The 15,530-nt window shown below is 34.9% G+C and overlaps 2 protein-coding genes across 5 annotated transcripts in view; one reads left to right on the plus strand and one right to left on the minus strand.

Annotated features, from left to right (window-relative positions):
- The window catches only part of LOC145966891 (kelch domain-containing protein 4), a 119,563-nt gene that overhangs the window by 84,134 nt on the left and 19,899 nt on the right, over positions 1 to 15,530 (plus strand). The gene's annotated exons all lie outside the window — the stretch shown is intronic.
- LOC145966895 (uncharacterized) lies at positions 1,285 to 5,862 on the minus strand. 2 transcript variants are annotated; one of them, XM_083091324.1, is made up of 7 exons: positions 5,600 to 5,860; positions 2,646 to 3,091; positions 2,501 to 2,572; positions 2,290 to 2,379; positions 1,892 to 2,127; positions 1,660 to 1,819; positions 1,287 to 1,549 (listed from the first exon to the last, which is right to left on the minus strand). In XM_083091324.1, exons 2-7 carry the CDS (start codon positions 3,073 to 3,075, stop codon positions 1,443 to 1,445), a joined length of 1,095 nt encoding a protein of 364 aa, XP_082947450.1. In that variant the 5' UTR covers positions 3,076 to 3,091; positions 5,600 to 5,860; the 3' UTR covers positions 1,287 to 1,442. The 2 variants fall into 2 exon arrangements, with proteins under 2 accessions (XP_082947451.1, XP_082947450.1); XM_083091325.1 differs by lacking the exon at positions 2,501 to 2,572 and having other exon boundaries at positions 1,285 to 1,549; positions 5,600 to 5,862.

Raw genomic sequence — 15,530 nt, forward strand, 5'->3', positions numbered from 1 at the left:
AAGAGTTCCGCCCCCCCTTCGGAAGATATAATTTAACCCAAACCTATTTCTGATTTAAAACTAAAATTTAGTTTGAGATGAACCTTGCTTCGCGTGAAAAGTTGCAAACCCATCTGAACTTCGTTTTATCTTGCAAAGTACATGCTTAGAGACAGTAGGTTCCGCCCCCCCCCCCCCTCTACGGCGGGCTCCACTTTCGAAAGATATAACCTAACCCAAACCTATTTCTGATTTAAAATTAAAATTTGGTTTAAATCAGAAATAGGTTTAGGTTAGGTTATATCTTCCGAAAGTGGAGCCACCCCGTAGGGGGGCGGAACACACTGTATCCACATTTGCATGTACATTTCACCTTGATTCTTGAAACGTACATAATGTCTAAAAATTGCACATAATTCGTCAAACTTTTTTCGTTAATAATTTTTTAATAAATAGTAAGCGACCCAGCCAGCACATATTAGTTCATAGAATATCCTCCGATCTTCCGCTAGGAAGATTTGAATATTCGTAGAAGTTCTTTTTAAGAAGATAGATATTCTGGAAATATTCTTATGTTTTTAAAAGTACACTATCTTAAATATTCTAATAACATTCTTCAAGATTATTCCTATACATATACATAGAATATTCTATACACGATTTGATTTTCTGCTAGAAATATTATTGCGTATATCGTTCCTACGGAAAAATATACTACTGCTAGTATTAAATTTCTGTAAGGCGACATTCCAGCTGTACTTGAGCCCAGGTCCACAATAGGTGATTTAAGCTTTAAGCCTTAAGAAATTGATTAATCACAGTCGAGTATTTTCCTCATACTTGACTGCGATTGGTCAATTTCTTACGGCTTAGGGCTTAAATTATCTATTGTAGACCCGGCCTGAAAGAAAAATGTGATTAATAAATGGAAAACAACATATATATATAAAATATTATATATTTATATGTAATATTTTTCACAATATTATTAGTAATAATTATTGAAAAGAATAGTAATTATAATAATTGAAAGACAAAATAAAATAACATGTTTTTAAAACAGATTTCTAAAATAAAAAAACAGGTAATTATAATCATTAACTTTTAAAGGGCCGACAATGCCACTATAATGGCTTAAGAGCCACTAACTTCTCAACATATAATGTTTTCAAGTTATATTCATGTTAAGAAATATGCCTCAAATTTTTAAATTTAAAATAACTTTTGAAAACATTACACGTTGAAAACAGCTTTTTAAACAATTATTTTAATATATTAATATATAATATATTAATTTATATATTAATTTATATATATATATATATATATATATATATATATATTGACTAGTACATATAATGCACATATATATTATATATTATATAGATATGAATATTACATAGTAGCTTATAGTATATAATTGAAAAATAGTATAAGTAGATTAATAATAATAATACTGCTCCTCATTCTTTCTTCTTCAATCTTTCGGGGGCTTTACTAAGCCATATGGCTATAACGGACTCCATCTCTTTTATAGATGTTTCCTTTTTATCATATATTTTAACAGCATCTAAAACCAAAAAGAAAGCTAAGATAAAAATTTAAAGACATGCATGTATAAACAAATATCCATATTTTCAAATATATATTATCATGTGGCAATAAGCTTAACTACAATACCTAATATAGCAATAGATATTTGAAGCTTGGAGAAGTTCTTCTTGCTTTTATGGCCCTTATAACTAAAATGAGACGCCAGCTCGTCAGTCATTACTTTTGACATTATACGCCGTGTACATTCTTTATAATTACTGCCTCCCAATCTAGCCAAACCTGTAGCCTGTAAAATTCACTTTATTTGTTGAGCTTTCATACATAAATGAGCATATTATTTATATCTTATATAATTTACCAATTTTTTAATTGAATTTTCATCGCGTAACTCGTTCTCATAAATATCCAATTCTTCCAATGTAGAAAGTGGTAACTTTTCCATTATTTTGTTATCTATTATTGTATTAGTATTGCCTATTTTCTTAATAATATCGTTCAGTTTTTCTTGAAACTCGTATATTTCCTCCCTAAGTTCTTTTAATATTTTATTGTTTGAAATTAAATATCGCAGTATCTGTTGTTCCAGTTGTCCTTCTAATAACAGAATATAAATATAAATATAATAGCTATGTATTTAAGTGCACTGTGTGTGTGTTTGTGTGTGTGTGTGTAAACCATATAGGTATTTTAATATAAAATGATAATAGCATGTGCATGATTGTTTAGGGAATTTGGATGTTTTCATGTTATACATACGAGATGATCTTTCAATATTAGACTGCAGTGTTTTATCACAAAGTCTCGTTGATATAGTAATCTTTTCCATTTTCTTTAATTTATTTTCATCTACAACACATAAATGAAATATAAACATATAAATGCAAATTCAAAATAAAATGTTTCTGATTGTGCTAATTGTAATCAGTAAGTATTAGTTGTTTCAATATTTTCATACCAACACACATACCACATATTTTATTAGTTTCAGGTACTTCCTCCGGAATGTCTGAGTCACGTGTATTTTCAGTTGAATTTTGGCCTTTATTAAAATATTTTTAGTAAAAAACACATTAATCACAGTACATAAATATATTTATTTATAAAATACGTACCTATGATAATAGGGCATGTTGCGATATCAACTTCAGTGAAATTATTTATATCAGGATGTAGTGATATTTCACGTGGCGATGTTTCTCTTTCAGATTCAGATTCTGCATCAGTGTAGCCATAAAAAGTATTCTTTATTGGTTGTCTTTTTGTAGACAAACTTCCATTCTCGCATTCTGATAAATCAGACACGAAACAAGCTTTTGATGCTTTGGCAGTTGCAGTTGCAAATTTGGTATATGATTTTCTACTAATTATATCAATTTTATATTTTTGCCAATTTGGTTTAATATCTAAGCAATCTCTTATTGCTTGCTTTACATTTTCTTTTAGACTAGGAAAATAGCAATATTTCCTGTCTGCAGTAATCCATTTTAGTGGTACTGCTTCAACTTCATCTTCATCCAAAAATTTTACAATTATCCACTCCATGATAATTATGCAATATCTTAACAAAATAAAAAAAGTATTATTTTAATTTTAACACTTTATAAGCTATATACAAATAACAAAATTTTATACAGTCAAGTAATATAATATAATGTATATAAAATGTAATATAATGTACATAAAAATTCAAGTGAAGAATATATACGTAGTATGTTATACAGATATTTTCAATGACTCTATTTAATGTTTATTAAGCATTAATTTGTATGCAATAATGGAAATACAACATGCTGATCTTTAAAAGGAAGTTTCATTAATTTCATATTTATTTCAGAAAGAGACCAATAGCATAATTCTCCTATTTCTTTCACTAAACAAATATCTAAAGCAGAGGATTTACAGGGAATGTCATAAAAATCTATTCTTTACTTATATGGCCGTCCTAGTAATACATACTCATTAAGAATTGCACAAAAGGCGAAATTTTCTATTTCAATGACCGTACCATCTTTCAATAAGCATAATGAATCTCGTAATGTTGTAGATAACTTAAAGTCCCTAAATTGAACAACTCTATATTGTGGATCGGTACAACTAGTGATTAAGATACCATTAGAATGAGGCATGCTTAATGTAAATTTTGTATGATCAACGTTATTTGTTTGTAAAGTATGTAAATTTATTTCAGCTACTCTCCTTATAATTTGTGGTAAGACATTATTATGTTTCCTAATCAACTTCTTTAAGAAAAATAGATAGTTTTCACTTGAAAAATTGCTAAAGTTATCTAATGGTCCAAACTTAAGTACATCATCAGAAAGATGTAGCAAATTATGTATGTTGTGTATTAAAAAATGAGAGCCATAAATAATTTTAGTAATTGAAACAAAATGTTTAAGTAATTCTTTTGCATAATTATTGTATTTTAAGTGATACTTGTTACTAACAAGTATAGTAATTGACACATGCAATGTTAAAAAATGTTCATATTTATCTTTTGATAATATATCCTTTAAAACTATTGGGCCAGTGTATAACAAAAACTGTCGAAACTCAGTAGCTTTCCATCTTTTACAATCTTTTAATGCTCTTGGACGATGAGCAAATTCTGTTGGGATATATTTTGTGAAGTCTTGCAATTTATTTGAAATAGTTTCTATCTGAGCAAATGAAAATTTATGTGGCGGTGGACCATAACACCATGTTGAAACTAGAAACTTTTTAACTACGCCTAAACAAACCAAATGCATATAATCAAGTGGCACATTGTCTACAATATTAATTCCAGGAATATCCAGCAAAATTGTATGTCCAGTGTGATGGTCTGGGTCATGTTGCATACTAAAATCATTATGTGTTCTTTTTATGTAAGAAATTGTAGGAAAACAAACTCTGTCTTTTATATATTCTCCAGTCTGAATACATTTGCTACATGAGCTATAGCCTGTTACACTTTTAATTTTAAGTATACTAGCTTTTGCTATGGCGTCAAATAAAAACATTTTAATTCTAAATTGGTAAATATGTTCTAATATTTTAATTCCATTATTAGTTAAATCAATAACTTCTTTCACAAAATCAGAAAGAAAATCGTTAAAATTGCGAGGCTTTTCACTACCATGATATGCACCAATAAGCACTATATTATTTTTATGTTCCAGAGATTTGTTAATGCATAAAATTGGATATAGTTCACTTGAAGAACTTTTTGACAAAGGCAATCCATCAATATTAATTGCTACTTCAATTATTGCCAAAGGTTTTTCGTTAAAACTTTTATATTGTTGTTCAATGGCTTTTTGAATGCCAATATGACAATAATATCCTGGGTTAACTGGAATCAACATTGTAGATCTAGGAGTTTGTAGAAAAGATCTAGGATCTTTTGGGCAATTTAAAAATTCTTTGCTCTCTATACGAGATAAAATTTGCAAGAGATCTTTTAGAGCTTCATGTTTAATATTATGTTTTACTGCCCAATTTTTTAAATCATCTAAAATATTTATATTAGTAATCTGAATAGGATTAAGGTTATTATCTATTGTAACATTGTGTAATTGAGATATATTTGATTCATCGTCAAGTATACATGTAGAAATTGAATCTGAGAAAGTATCCTGATCATCATTAATATGATATGTGTTAGATGTATCATCAATATTGATGTGTTTTAAACATTCAACATTGTTCGTATTTGAACTAGAAGCATCGGTATTATCATTATCATTATTTAAATGCTGATGTAATATAGAATTAACTTCCTTTCTTATAGTTCGATAAAAATAACTATTAATTTTACGCTTTGTCTTTGGCATTGTTATCAAAAAGTTGGCTATAAACAGAATTTAAATGATTAAATATGTGTATACTTATAATTACATTAGGCGATTTTTGGCGATCGTTTGATATAGCAACCAATGTGTACCAGAATGTACACATTGGTTGCTATACCAAACGATCGCCAATAATTGGCTATTATATATTCATCATTTTACTTACTTATATAACACACATCTATTACGATCATTTACATCAAATGGTAATTATTTAAAATATTACTGCTTACCTCCAAATATCGATAAATTTGACGCACTTTTATAAAAATCTAGCGTAGAAAATCGTCGCCTATCTGTTCCGCAAATCGGGATATTTATTGTTAAAATTTTTAGGTTAAGAAACTTGTTGCTTACTGACGAAACGTGGCGCGACTGCGCGACATGAGTATGCGCTCTGTAGGCAGTAACGCGATAATCATTTTTCGAATATTCTATTATATAAAACTCTTGAATATTTGAAAAGTCAAATTCGAAGAATATTCTATAAAACATACATAATATTATTTAATTACGAATATTCGACATTAAATTATAGAGAAGATTCATATTCCTATATCAATATTAAAATATTCATTTAAGAATATTCGTATAGAAAGAGCTATGGAATATACAATTAGAATATTCATTTTAAAATATTCGCTTAGGAAGAGCTATAGAATATACAGGAATATTGTGTGCTGGCTGGGGACACTTAAAACCTTTTAATACTTACTCAGGAGAGTGAGCTTGACAACATATGTCAAGATTATTGAAATCGATGAGGTCGTCCGTAAAGTGCATAATTACCAACTTGAAAGTAAAATTTTTTTTTATATACATTTCAGGATATTTTTGATTTAAATATTTTTATATAATGAATAAGAGAGAGGGAGAGGTAGGGGAAGAAGGGAAGGGGGAGGCGTGGGAGGGAGAGAGAGAGATTGATTGATGGTATTTATTTAGCCTTCCTAGCTATTATAATATACATAACATTATACATACATATTACAACCTTGTAATTGTATGTACAATATAATCTTTTAGCTTTCTCTTAAATATTACTAAACTTTCACATTGTTTTACTTCTGCAGGTAATTCATTATATATTTTAACACCCTTATAAAAAATACTCCTCTGTGCCCCACGCGTTTTTCGCAATTGCATAACTATATTTCCCTTTTGCCCCTCTCCCTCTGAATATTCTCACCTACCAATTCTATCCTATTTCTCAATCGCAGCGGCAAGTATCCTCTTAATATCTTAAACATAAATATACATGTATTGAAAAATAATTTTTGTCTTATTGACATATATTGCAAAGATTGCAACATATGCTCCACCTTGGTGCTTCTCTTGCATTGCAGAATCACCCACATAGCTCTATTCTGCGCAACATGCAACTTGCATAGTTGCGTCTCACCCATCCCTATCACTGTTACGCAATATTCAAAATGCGGTGCAATAATCGTCTTATACACTATCTGCCTATTATATGGTGTCAAGTGTTGATCAATTTTGTTCAAAATTTCTGTTCAAAAAACTAATTTCCTTTCCTATCTTTTTTAGCATATAATTGCAATGTTCCACAAAAGTAAGCCTATTGTCAATCATTATTCCTAGATATTTTATTACTTCCACTTGGTTTAAGACTTCACCACTTATGCATACTATTTTTATCTGTCCTCTAACCTCTTTTCTATTACTCCTAACTATCATATATTTTGTTTTTTTTTCGCATTTAACTTGAATTTATTTACCCTCATCCATTTTTCTATTTTATAAAATATATCATTCATCTTTTTATTAAGCTCCTCACTAGACTCCCCTTTTACAAAGATCATTGTATCATCAGCAAACAATTTCACACTACTTTCTATCATACATATCTTCGTTATATCATTAATATACAATATAAAAAGCAATAGTCCTAAGACCGATCCCTGCGGAACACCATGGTCTATTCCCTTTAATTTAGAAAATCGATTATCAAATCTAACTTTTTGTGCTCTGTTATTTAAATATGTCCTTAACTAATCCAATATCCTATCCCTTATCCCAAACTGAAACAATTTTTCTAATAATCTCTTTCTATCAACCGTCTCAAATACTCTTTTAAAATCCATAAATATGACACCCACCATTTTCCCTTCATCTATCTCTAATTTTCATTTATCTGTTATATCTTGTATTGCCGTTTCACAGGAATATGATTTTCTAAATCCCGATTGATGTTGTGTTAACACGTCATTAGTCTCTAAATATTTTTCTATTTGTTTTTTTACCACTAATTCTAGTACTTTCCCATATACTGGCAAAACGTTGATTGGTCTGTAGTCACTAGCTTTTATTGGCTTTTTTATTTTTGGAATTGGAATTATTGTGGATGTTTCCCAGCTGTTTGGACATTCTCCCATCATTAGCGACTTATTTATTATGTCTGCAAATTCATCTTTTATAGCACAAAAAGCTGTTTTCAATACCACAACACTTATCCCTTCTTCTGTTCCTTTCTTAGCCGGAAGATATATCACGATCCTTTCCAATTCATTTGTATCAATATGCTCAAAATGTTCAAATACCCCCTTATTTTCAATAACATATATTGTTTCCCTATCACTCTTTAGACTATCTACCTCTTTAATACTATTTACAATATTACCGATACTATTAATATACTATTCATTGAACTTATCCGCTATATTTATTTCCTTATTTGTATTAACGCCCTCAAAATCTACCTCATCAAATATTTTTGCATCCGAAGCATCCCCTTTCAATATTTCTTTCAATGTCAGTAGTATAGCTAGGCGGGTTCTAACCCAGGTCCTCTCAGGGAGGGGTGAGGCGCGAGAGGAACTGCGGCACGGGGGGAGTGACGTCACGCGCGGAGAAGAAGGAATTGCGGCGCGCAGTGAGTGACGTCACACGCGGGGAAGGGGGAACCGCGGCGCGACCGATGGACGAGGGGTCCGCAAGGAGAAGGGGGATCCGCGGCGAGACCGATGGATGAGGGGTCCGCGCGGGGAAGGGAGAATGGCGGAAGGAGAACGGTACTAAGATGTGAGAAGGATAGTGCTACGTGTGGGAAAAGGATAGCGCTAAGTGTGTGAAGAGGACAGTGCGACAAGGATGGCATCAACGTGCGACAAGGATGGCGTCAACGTGGGACAAGGACAACGCATTGTAAGATGGCGCATAGGTGGTAGAAGGAGGACGCAAAGGTAAGTGAGTGAGTGATAGCGACGAGCATATGAAAGAGAGAGAACCATAGCGCGTACGAAAGAGAGAACGATAGCGCAAGACAACGCGTACGAAAGAGAGAACCATAGCGCGAAGGTACCGCGTACGAAAGAGAGAACGATAATATCGCGAACAACGCGTGCGAGAGAGAACGATAATATCGCGAGACTTACAATTAGCGCGCGAGAGAGAACGATAGCGCGAGAACAACGCGTGCGAGAGAGAACGATAATATCGCGAGTCTTACAATTAGCGCGCGAGAGAGAACAATATTGCGAGAACAACGCGTGCGAGAGAGATTACTATACTTATTCTATCTAAGCGTGAGAGGACAACTACATATGTTGATACTTAACGCGAAAGAAAGAGATAGCGCGAGACGACGCATGCGACAAAGAGAACGTTAATATCGCGAGATAATAATGACACATGTGAGAGAGACAACGATAAATTCTTATATCTAGCGCGAGAGAGATAGCGCAAAGGATGGGAGCGCAAGGAGAGGCGCGTAAATAATTGCAATTTTTTTACAATTAAAAATATAAAATTTATTAAAGTGTGTCTGTGTAATAATACATTTGTGTGTGTGTGTGTGTGTATGCTAAAATATTTAATAATAATAATAAAGTATAAAATATAATAATATAAAATTTAATTTAAAAATATAAAAAATATATAAAATATAAAACTTAATATAAAATATAAAATTTAATGTAAAAAAATATATATATAGTGGAGGGGGGGTGATGCGCCGGGCTAAGGGGGAGGCCGCTCCTGGAACAGAAAAAAGATATTGGATTAATACAAGCGTAGTTACAATAAGATTTATAAATGAAAAAAAAAATACTTAAGTCTCTCAATCCATTCCTATTTTCTTTCTTCATCCTCTTCGTGTTTTTCCTCATTCTCTTTCCTCTTCCTCATCCTCTTACTCCTGCTCCTCCTCTTCTTCCTCTTCTCTTTCCTCCTCTTCTTCTTCAACATTCCAATCTTCTTGGACCCACTCTTCTTCTATAATTTCAATGTAGGGCTCTTCCCCGAAGAGCCGCCGCAGATCGAAAATATCCTCAACCTGGCGACTTTCCGGAGTGTCGCCCCACATGTCCAAGAAGTCCTCCTTTTTAGCTCGGCACACCATCCGCATCCATTGCCGGCGATGTATATTGACGAACCCGGGAATTTCCACTTCATCCTGGAACTACACAAAAATTTATTTAGAAAATACACAAAATTTTTCACAATTTTTCATAAAATAATCACAAAAACGATACTTACATTCCACAGGAAGGTCAGCTTCAGGAACACTATGCACAATAGATCGAAAAATTTCCTCTTCCACTCGGGATACACATTTACGCGATCCATTATTTTTAAAATTCGACACTACTTCTTAACTCACGCACTGTCTGCAACTTTGTGACGAGGCAACGAGGTCTCGGTATGAGATTTTATAGTAGAGATGTGGCATTATCACCACATCAAAAACGCTTCGTAAGACAAAAGTATGCACGTTCCCATGCAACTCAGCATGGTATAATATAATATTAATATCATCATATCGCGACTTTGAGGAGACAATCATCTCGGTACGAAACTTTAGAATAGAGATGTATCATTATCGCTTTACCAAAAACGCGTCGTAAGACAAAAGTATGCATGTTCCCATGCAACTTAGCATGATATAATATAACGCTATAATATAATGCGTCAACCCTGATCGAACGGTCATCGAACGACTGTTGAACGATATTGAACGACCGTCGAACGGAAATGAACGACTATCGAACGGATATCAAATGCCCGTCGAACGATCATCGAACGACATTGAACAGCATTGAACACCCATCGAACGGTCATCGAACGGTCATCGAACGACATTAAACGACTGTCGAGCGGAAATGAATGATCGTCGAACGGCTATCGAATGACATTAAACGATCGTCGAACGGAAATGAACAACCGTCGAACAGAAACGAACGCCCGTCGAACGGCCATCGATCGTCGAACGACTGTTAAACGGAAATGAACGACTGTTGAATGGAAATCAACGGCTATCAAACGCAAAACTATATTCAATTATCAAACAAATATTTAAATGTATTACAATGTATCACCATGTATCGAAATACAATATCTGTGGCAGCTGTGTCACGTACGAAAATACGATACTGCGCACGTACATAGATAAGGAAAAGGAAAGAAAGGAGAGAATAAGAAAGACGATAAAAATATATTGCATCACCAATTTATTATAAATATGGATTCGATGAATCATTATCATATTTCAACCACCAATTATAAATCTTAAATACATTTTGTAAAGCGCAATTTTTTACATGATTTTCACAACGCACAGTATTCTTAACATCTAACTTATTTAAAGAAGCTACATCCTCATAGTTTGCATCCAAAGTTTCGACAATAACATCGTTTTTCGCATCATCGCCCAGTATATCGGCCAGCCATTGTCGTTTTTCGTGCCCTTTAACGTATACGAGAGGTGATGCATCATTCTCCTCCGTTGCACTCATCACTGCCGTCGTAATTAAACGTTTCGATTTCCAATATGAAACGTGTCCATCATCCCGATAATCCATGGTGATTTTTAATCAGCCATAAAACCTGGCATTTCTCAGATTTTGTGAGCGTGTGCCATGGTACGGGACATGTAAAAATGTAATGAGAAAGTACGGATCCTTTTCTCAGAACCGCAGCTTCCTTCACGACAAAATTTCTCCCGATAATAAATCCTTGTAGATTCCACAAACGTTGGCGCAGCCATGATGACAAGATCCGATCGCAGACTGATGTCGATCGTCAAACATCTCAATCTTTTATATTTTTCTTCATGCGCATTAGAGGGGATATTTGCTGACTTATGTAATTTTGCGGACTACATTGGTCAATGGATTATATTCGACAACCCGATCGTGCAAGATGAGACAATAGGCGGTAGTATTCGCCGGTATATTTTCCCTGCATTCAGACTCTATTCTCACGTCCACGGTAGCAGTTTTGACAGACTCGTTTTGTCGCGAGCAATCAATGATCGCGAGAGGACCGCAATGTAGAAACTTTGAAATGGTTAACAGCGTGGTGCTATTATCGCATTCGTAATAAGATTTGCGAAAACGAGAGTACATGTCGAATAGGACGGCGAATCTATTTTTTTCAAAATCTAAATTTAAATGATAAATCTAAATTACGCGATTGTGACGCTGCATCTCTTCCAGCTGACGTTGCGCCGCCTTGCTATCGTTTACCGCATTTGCGATTCCCGCCGCACCGCCGGCCAAAGAACCGACAACTCCCAACGGTAAAAGTGGTAAAATACCACCGCGTTTCGTTACTGGAAGTATTCGTTCTTTCCTCCTCTTTGTCATCGACGGCTTTTTCATTCCCATGCCGAATTTTGTCTTTGCCTTCATTGCCGCCCGAACAGTCGTAGCGGCTGCTCTTTCGCCAGGAGTCGAATCCCTCGCGGTAATGCGTTCTCGCGCTCTTGCAGCTAGTATGCGATCCGCGACGTGTCGTTGGCCGAGGTCGTTGTTTTGCGAGTAAGCAATGTCGTGCTCGCGACAGGCGGCGTCCAATGAATTGATGCCTCGATCGCTTCTAGCCAATCGTTTTTCTAATCGAGTTCCCGGGCCGCAAAACTGATAACCGGGAATATGTAATTCGATGGGAAGCGCGTTTATCGCATGATTTAAGAGACCGCTACCTCTTACAATTCTCGCCGACATTCGTCGCAATCTTTTATTAACGGTGGCGGACCGTCGATGTGTGTTCGCTGCCACGGCAAATTGTAATGTCGCATGCACGAACGATATTGTTGAACCTCCGAATCAGCCTTTATATATTCTGGAAGCTTATCCCACAATCGTTCCACGTAATTACCAAACGTAATTACCAAAATTTTACAGTAAAACAATCTTTGGGATATATTGCAGTTGTTCGGCGGTAAGCCAGAGAATGTCTCATTTATCCGACAGAAGGAGAAACATTTTTGATACTCAGCGGTTTCGAGTCGAGACACCTCTATAAAAAGGTCTCCCCCTCGTAATCATTCGCAAAATTGATTTGAAAGAGAAAACATGCGGTTCGTGCGACAAGCGCGGATAATTAAAGTATCAAATTTCGACGATAGTCTAATATCGGAGAAAAAAGTACGCAAACATGGAAACTTGTTGCCGACTACTATACGCGGTATCGTTTGCGGCCCTTCAAACTGCGGTAAGACAAACGTGTTGATTAGTTTGATAGAAAGTCCGTACGGTGTACGTTTCGAGAACGTGTACGTATATTCGAAATCGCTTCAACAACCAAAATATAGATACTTGGAAAATTTACTAGCATCTATAGATGAAATTGGTTATTTTACATTCTCTAATAACAGCGATTTCATTCCACCGAGTGAGGCGCTTCCGAATTCCATCTTTATCTTTGATGACGTGGCATGTGACAAGCAAGATACGATAAGAGAGTACTTTGCAATGGGTCGACACTCGAGCGTTGACTGTTTCTATCTTTGTCAAAAGTTTGACTATGCCAATAACTCAAAGGCAAAATAACGAAATCCTGGAAGATTATAAAATGAAGTGCCTGCTGCTCGAGGAAGAAAATCATGCACTACATAATAAAATAAAATCCTTAGAAGAACGCCTAACTAATCTAGAAAAACGGAAGGAATCCTATCATACGGATGAAGATGAGTTCACAAGTCCTCAAGGGGAAAAATCCGAAGTCTCAAGAGGACAATATGACTGGATGATACAATCCAGAAAAAGAAAGTTAAAAAAGAGGAAAGCCTCAAAATCGCCTGATTCCACTCCACCGAAACCTAGTCCCACAAATACAAATCAATTTTCCAATAAGAAATCTATCAAAGAAGCTGCTCCTCCCCCAATCTACGTTAGTGGATTAAGTGATATTAACAAAGTCACAGACAGGTTAAAAAAAGTGGAATTCAAGGGGAGAATTTCATCTCTTCCTTCCATGGATCTGAAGATTAACTGTCTAAGTGGGGATGAATACCGCAAAATCACTAAAATGCTAAGTGAAGATAAGGAATTAGGGCAGCAAACTGAATGGCATACAGATAAAAACACTCGCCCATTTAATGTGATGGCACGAGGGCTTGACCCAGCCACAGATCCTAGAGCAATTGTCCAAGATCTGAAAACTAAAGGCTTCAAGATTATTTCAGCGACCAACATTCTCAAGACTGAATTTAAGAAAAATCCAAGCGACGAGAAGAAAATTAGTAGGACTCAAGTTAAACTCAGGCTATTCATGCTGTCCTTTGACAATACGGAATTAATAGAAAAGATTTATGGGATTAAAACTATTGCCTATCAAGTAGTTAAAATAGAAGCAATACGCAAAAAATCAAAACGAATTGTACAATGTAAAAAGTGTCAAGGATTCAACCATGTGCGAAGTAGCTACCACAGAAAAGCCCGCTGTGTTAAGTTTGCCGGTGAACATCTTACTGATGCATGTTCTAAACCGGCAGACGCTAAGCCTAGGTGTGCGAACTGCGGTGAAGACCATATAGCCAACTACAGAGGCTGCACAGTCGCCAAGGAACTTCAAAAACGTAGAAATGAAGTCATTAATAACAAAAAGCAAGATGGATTGAAACTGAAGAAAGTTGTAAAAGATCGACAGAGAGAATCTCAAGAAAAATTAACAATAAAAAAACAAAACTTCCCTGAGCCGAAACACGATAATTTTACCTATGCTAAAATCGTAAAGCAGGATAACTTAGAGGCAAAAAGAAGAGCAATCAAAAGAAGATTCCGTGAGCGATCCTATCTTAGTGATCCTCGAGAAACTCATGGATCGACTTGACCAACACGAAAAGTTCAATAAACTGAAGTTTGACAGAATTGAAAATAAACTTGCAAAAATTATAAAAAAGTAATGGCGGGATTTATCCGAATCGCAACATGGAACGCAAATGGCTTACGCCAACACAAATCAGAGCTTGAAGTCTTTCTAGACGAACAAAAAATTGCCATTTGCTTGATATCCGAAACCCATTTTACGAAGGAATCTAATTTCAGTATTAGAGGTTTTAAAATATATCATACAATCCACCCCTCCAATAAGGCTCGAGGAGGCGCTGCTACTATAATCCGTGAAAACCTCAATCATTACGAAGAACCTAAATTCTCATCTGAAATTATTCAAGCCTCTACAATTAGAGTGCAATGCAAGAAATACAAATTTGCAATCTCAGCAACTTATAGCCCGCCTAGACATAATATCAAGTATGATGAATATGTTGAATTCCTTCAGACCCTGGGTAACTCCTTTATCGCAGGCGGAGACTTCAACGCGAAACACACGCATTGGTGTAGCAGATACACCTCGGCGAAGGGTAAGGAACTACTACAAGCTGGAAGATCTCTTAATTGCGAGTTCTTATCGAGCGGCAGTCCTAGTTACTGGCCTACCGATATCAACAGACATCCAGATGTGATCGATTTCTTCGTAGTTAGAGGATTATCAATAAATTATATGAAAATTGAATCCTGTCTGGATCAATCAGTTCTGACCACACACCGGTCATCTTGACCCTTAGTGATTCAATTATTCATAAGGCGCCTATACCTTCCCTGACCAATAAGAGAACTGATTGGATAAGCTATTCAAATTTTCTTGAAGAAAATATCAATCTCAGTGTCTCACTTAAAACAAGTAATCAGATGGAGAATGATGCTAAACTATTTACTGAGCTACTTCAACAAGCAGCCAAAGAGAACACCCCGGCACTTGAAAAAACTATACCCGGTAAAAATTATTCTCTTGAAATCAAAGAGATGTTAAAGGAAAAGAGGAAAGCATGAAGGATCTGGCAAAATTCGCGCGATCCAGAGCACAAAACCATTTTCAACAGACTAAATCAAAAATTGAAACGGATTATATACGCAACAA

The sequence above is a fragment of the Camponotus vicinus genome, unplaced genomic scaffold, assembly GCF_025532165.1.
Source record: "Camponotus vicinus isolate PSW18456_S1 unplaced genomic scaffold, iyCamVici1.0 SCAF_2, whole genome shotgun sequence".
Lineage (NCBI taxonomy): Eukaryota > Metazoa > Arthropoda > Insecta > Hymenoptera > Formicidae > Camponotus > Camponotus vicinus.

Bases quoted from the DNA above. Each gene is read 5' to 3' on its own strand.
- LOC145966895 (XM_083091324.1), bottom strand. From the start codon at position 3,075: ATGGAGTGGATAATTGTAAAATTTTTGGATGAAGATGAAGTTGAAGCA. The intron at 2,573-2,645 runs GTACGTATTTTA...ATTTTAATAAAG, and splicing joins AACATGCCCTATTATCATAG to GCCAAAATTCAACTGAAAAT. The intron at 2,380-2,500 runs GTATGTGTGTTG...TATGTGTTGTAG, and splicing joins TGAAACTAATAAAATATGTG to ATGAAAATAAATTAAAGAAA.